At 43.0% G+C, this 4,848-nt stretch overlaps 1 protein-coding gene across 1 annotated transcript; it reads right to left on the bottom strand.

Moving 5' to 3' along the window:
• LOC105165438 (TPR repeat-containing thioredoxin TTL1) lies at positions 80-4,602 on the bottom strand. Its single transcript, XM_011084454.2, has 7 exons — positions 3,223-4,602; positions 2,168-2,363; positions 1,879-2,063; positions 1,461-1,794; positions 1,155-1,359; positions 970-1,076; positions 80-881 (listed from the first exon to the last, which is right to left on the bottom strand). Exons 1-7 carry the CDS (start codon positions 4,146-4,148, stop codon positions 729-731), a joined length of 2,106 nt encoding a protein of 701 aa, XP_011082756.1. The 5' UTR covers positions 4,149-4,602; the 3' UTR covers positions 80-728.

Genomic DNA, 4,848 nt, shown 5'->3' with positions numbered 1-4,848 from the left:
ATAAACATTGGGGGAAGGGGAAGGAGAAGGAGAAGGGGGTGATGAAAAAAATATGGTGAATTTTTTTATTGATTCAATGATTGGGGGAGAAAGGAACTTCAATATCAATGATATCATCATCATTTTCTTCATATTCATCCTTCTTTCACTAACCCAATACTACTTACCCACCACCACCACACTTTCATTTTTCTGTTTTTTTCTTTTTTTTCTTATTTTTCCTACAATGGGCCTCCAATGTTGTGTATATATTATCACATATATACATGTACACATCCTCATCTAAAACCCATCCAGCCAAACAATCCACCTCTCTCTCTCTCTCTCTCTCTCTCTCTCACTAAGTTTCAACTAAAGAACCAATGCAAATAACTTCACATATTCCTCACTACTCTTTTCTCCAATGAACATATACTAGGAAGAGGCTGCTGTCCTAACCGAAAGCGGTTGTAAGATAAAAAGGTCATGAATGAGAAAAGAGAAACGGGCTGAAGACGGAATCAGATGAATGAATGAATTGAACAAAAGAGCAAAGGGAACTATTCTATGTCTATGATTCCACTCCCAGATACGGCTCCCGTCTTGTCTTGTCTTGTCTTGTCTTTGTCTTGAGATTTATCGCATAAAAAAAACTCTAATTATGTCACAGGTAACTAGTAACCGTCATATGGTTGGATGCAGGAGGAAGAGCATAAAACCAAGGCATGGGAGTATCAGAGGTCGATGATCTAAATACTGTAATGCCTCACCGACGACTCCAAAACCTCTGGACTCGGGCAGATCATTTCCTTCACTCGGGCACCTTTCCTGTATATCTTGAAAGTCGGAACTATTCTCACGTTCTCAGCATGAGCGATTGCAGCGCTCTCTTCAATATCCACCTTCAGTTAAAGACAGGAAGACAATCATAAGAACACAGATAAATAAATATCATAGCAAACATCAACTGGATATACAGATCTTCACTACCTTGAGAAAGTTAATAGAGGGATATCGAGTGCATAATGTGTCCAAGAATGGAGATATCTGTTCACATTCTATGCTGGAACCCGTTTTGAAATGGACCACGGATGCACCTGCATTTCCTGACAACAATCATTTACTGGCACTCTTGGCAGTAACAAGTTATAGGGATGGAAAGAAAATACACTTACCGGGCGAAGATACTGCAGCTCGGAATTGCTCAAGACCTGAAACGGACTCCACTTCCCCGCCAAATTTCATGTTGTTTACCTCTTCTCCGCGTGATTTCCTCAATGCAACTTGTGCATGAAATAGAGACTCAGCAACCTCATTATCATCAGGGAGTTCCCTTCTTAAAGCCTCATAATCTCTGACAGCTTCGTTCCATCGCTCCAGCTATAACAGGTGATGTTTTGATTAAGATTTAAACTTAAATCGAACTTCTGGTGCAAATATGTCCTGCATTTTAAATTATGCAAGTAAAGACACAAGTTTACCTTGCTGTTTGAGGCAGCCCTTCGAAGTAGAGCTTTGGTGTAATTGGGCTGGATACGGAGAGCTTGATTGCAATCGTCCACTGACCGTTGCCACTGACCAAGTTTAAACCAACATGCTGCTCTATTGCAGTAGAGAACAGAGTTCGAGGGATCAAGTTTGAGACCTTCCCCATAAGCCGAGCAGGCTTCCGTGAACCTTTCCGACTTGAAGAGATCATTTCCACGAGCACGAGCTCGGCCCACCAACCTCACGTTGTTAAGTAGAATAGAAATTTCAACATTACGAGGGTCTACCACTCCAGCTTTCTCAATGGCTGTAAGCGCACTATCAAACCTGCACATATTATTCACTCATCTCATATGTTGAACCATTAATCTCTTTCATCTGATGAACGGGTGCAAACATTTCTGAACTCACCTTCCCCAGGCCAACTCAATTTGGGTTCTGACGAAATACGGATAAGCCTCAAAAAGCATCCCAAATATCTTCGACTGGGAATGAGAACTGGTTGCTGAAGCATATTTAGGGATATTTGACAGAGCTGAAATGGCATCATCTAGCTGATAGAGCTTCAAGAGAGCTTCTGCCCTACATGAGTAAAGCTGTAAATTCAAATTCAAATAGTTCCAGTCAGAACAACTCAATTCAGCTTTCTGATATCTAGACAAATAACTATCAGTTGTTGAGAGAATTAAGGGAGTCACACCTGAGGTGAAGCATCAGCTCCAGAAGCAATGGCGGCATCGACTTCCCTCAATGTACTTCTCCAATCACCGACTCTCCGGGCGTCAGTGCACTTGCACAGATGCTTCTCAACGGACTGCAACTTCTGCACCTCTAAGGGATCTGGTTGATGCCCGGGAAAACAAATGTGCTTCCTGGCATTCTCAGTCTGTCCTAAACTGCAATCCTTTGAGGAATTAGTCAGCTTATGGTGTAATTACATGCTAAAACACAAGTAATTCCAAAAACCTAAGCCAGAAACGCAAAGTACCGAGACAAAGAGACAAAACTCCACTAGATTGTCAATACTGAACTTCTCAACAAAAACATAGTAAATTAGCAAAGATGCATTAAATAGCCATGACGAGTACGTAATAAAACTTGATTGCCAATTGTTCTAGGCTGAACTTAAATAACAAAACAAACTTGATTGCCACTTGTTCTTAGCTGATTTTAAATAACCAAACAAAAAACACGGTGTAAAAAGATCATTACAATGCTCATTATTTCAGACATACAAAGTGGCCCATTAATGCAAGAAACCAACACAGTCCGTCCCCCATCCTATAAGAAGGGGAACAAAGGAGAGAACCAAAACATTACAGTAACATAAGTAAACAATCAACATGGATCTATCGCAACCGGAGCCATATGGTAATAAAATGACAGACTTGACAGTGACTTAGCTACAAAAAAACAGTCAACACCATTCTGGCATCGATCCGAACTGAACCAGATCTAGAAGAAGAACAAAACCATTCAAGCTAATATAGATGATGCTAGCCGCATTTCCATTGCCAACTCAATCAGAACTCAGAAAACAACCACAAATATTTCTAACCAGCACCAAATAAAATCAACAGACTATTTTCACCAATGTAGATCAGAATCACTTCATCCTAAAACACACCTAAAATGCACTTTATCAAATCTTACAATGGTCAGCAAAAACGAGAAACAAATGGCAAACACAAGCATCAAGATTTGGCCTTTATTGCACAGTGCAAATCAAGATTCAAACTTTAACAACAAAATCACCTAAGAAGCAACGATCCTAAACGATGGTGTGCCCTCACATAACCCGGATCCAACCTAATGGCCTCCTCACATTCCCTCGCTGCCTCTACCAAGCGCCTCAGCCCCATCAAAGCCGCGGCCCGGTTGAAATGGTATGCAGCATTTCCTGGAGATATTGCAATTGCTTTATCGTAAAGGCTCAAAGCCTCCGCAAAATGACCCTTCCTATAATTATCATTCCCCATTTTCTTTAATTCCTCCGGATCACTGCTGCTACTCACTCCCGTTCTCTTCCCCGGCTCCCCGCCAACCATTAGTCCTCTAGTGGAATTAACGGGCCCATTATCCAGGGCGGGTTTAGATGCAAGACCGCCTCGCATTATGCTACCATGGCCATAATTCACTGAACCAGACCCCAAGACATCGGTTTTCGTTGACCGACTAGCCATGCCAGTTTTCAAAATTCGGCCCGAGGGGCAAATGTTGCCGGTGGGAAGCACATTCACGGCCGGGGATGTGACGGACCCCGAACCGGAGTAAATTAGCGGGTGGGACCCAGCGGAATCGGAACGGGTATGAACCGACTTCAAGTTCCGAGGCGCAGAAGGGGAACTCTCGGCCGAAAGTTCACCCGAATGGCTGCTGGGATTGGAATCGGACTTTCGGGGTAGATTCGAGTTGTGTCCTCCCGAAGTCCGACCCGAAACCGATCCTGATGAACTGGAACTACTACTCGTGGTAGTAGTGGTGGTTGTGGTGGCAGTGAGTCCACCACCAGTTCGAGGTCGGAGTGGCGAAACAGGCGAACCCAGATCAAGTTCCCTAAAGTCCGGCTTGTTAACGTTAACGCCGCCATCCACCTCGTCGTAGGTTAAGGTGTTTCTCAACCGATCCGACAGCGAAGACAACCCTAATTCCGGCTTAGTTTTCCCCGACTGCGACGACATCTCACTCACACACACACCGCCTCCAACTCCCCGCTCTTCTCTCTGTCCCTCTCTCTATATATATATATATATCAAAAAAAGTCTGCGCGTACAAAAACCCTTTTCCAAATCCCCCCGAGCGGCAATATCAACAATGTGAAGTAAGAGAAAAGCAGCAACAATGGTGATGGTCAGAGAAGGAAATGAAGAAGGTTTTTGAAGAAGACATGAAGAGAAAGAGAGTGGGGGGAATGGGAAAGGGAGAAGGGAGAGGGGAAAGAGAGAAATAGATGGGGATCTCGTGATTTTAAAAGGGTGAAGCAAAGAATGAATGTGAATGTTAGAGAGAGAAAAACCTGTTTCTTTAGAGAGAGAAAACCAAAGAGGTTTTACAGAAGAGAAGACGGAAAAGAAACAGCCAGCTTTGTTTTTTTTTTGGTTTTTTGTTTTTCTTTCTCTCTCTAATATTTCTTCTTCCTTCTTACCCTCTGCTGCTTCACGAGACACCTCTCTCTCTCTCTCTCTCTCCATTTACTCTCTCTCTCTCTTCCACACCCCCCAAGCCCCTTCTTTTTATTATTTCTCTCTCTAAACATTATTAATATTTTATTTATTATTCTTTTTGGGCAGGCAGTGGCACACAGCTTTGCCCACTCTCACTCCTGGGCAGTGGGATGCAGTGCCTTGAAGTGGAAATTTTTTTGTACTCTCTCTAGGGCTA

Source organism: Sesamum indicum, linkage group LG6 (assembly GCF_000512975.1).
Source record: "Sesamum indicum cultivar Zhongzhi No. 13 linkage group LG6, S_indicum_v1.0, whole genome shotgun sequence".
Lineage (NCBI taxonomy): Eukaryota > Viridiplantae > Streptophyta > Magnoliopsida > Lamiales > Pedaliaceae > Sesamum > Sesamum indicum.
Note: the sequence above shows the minus strand (reverse complement) of the source record. Positions and strands in the feature narration are given on the sequence as shown.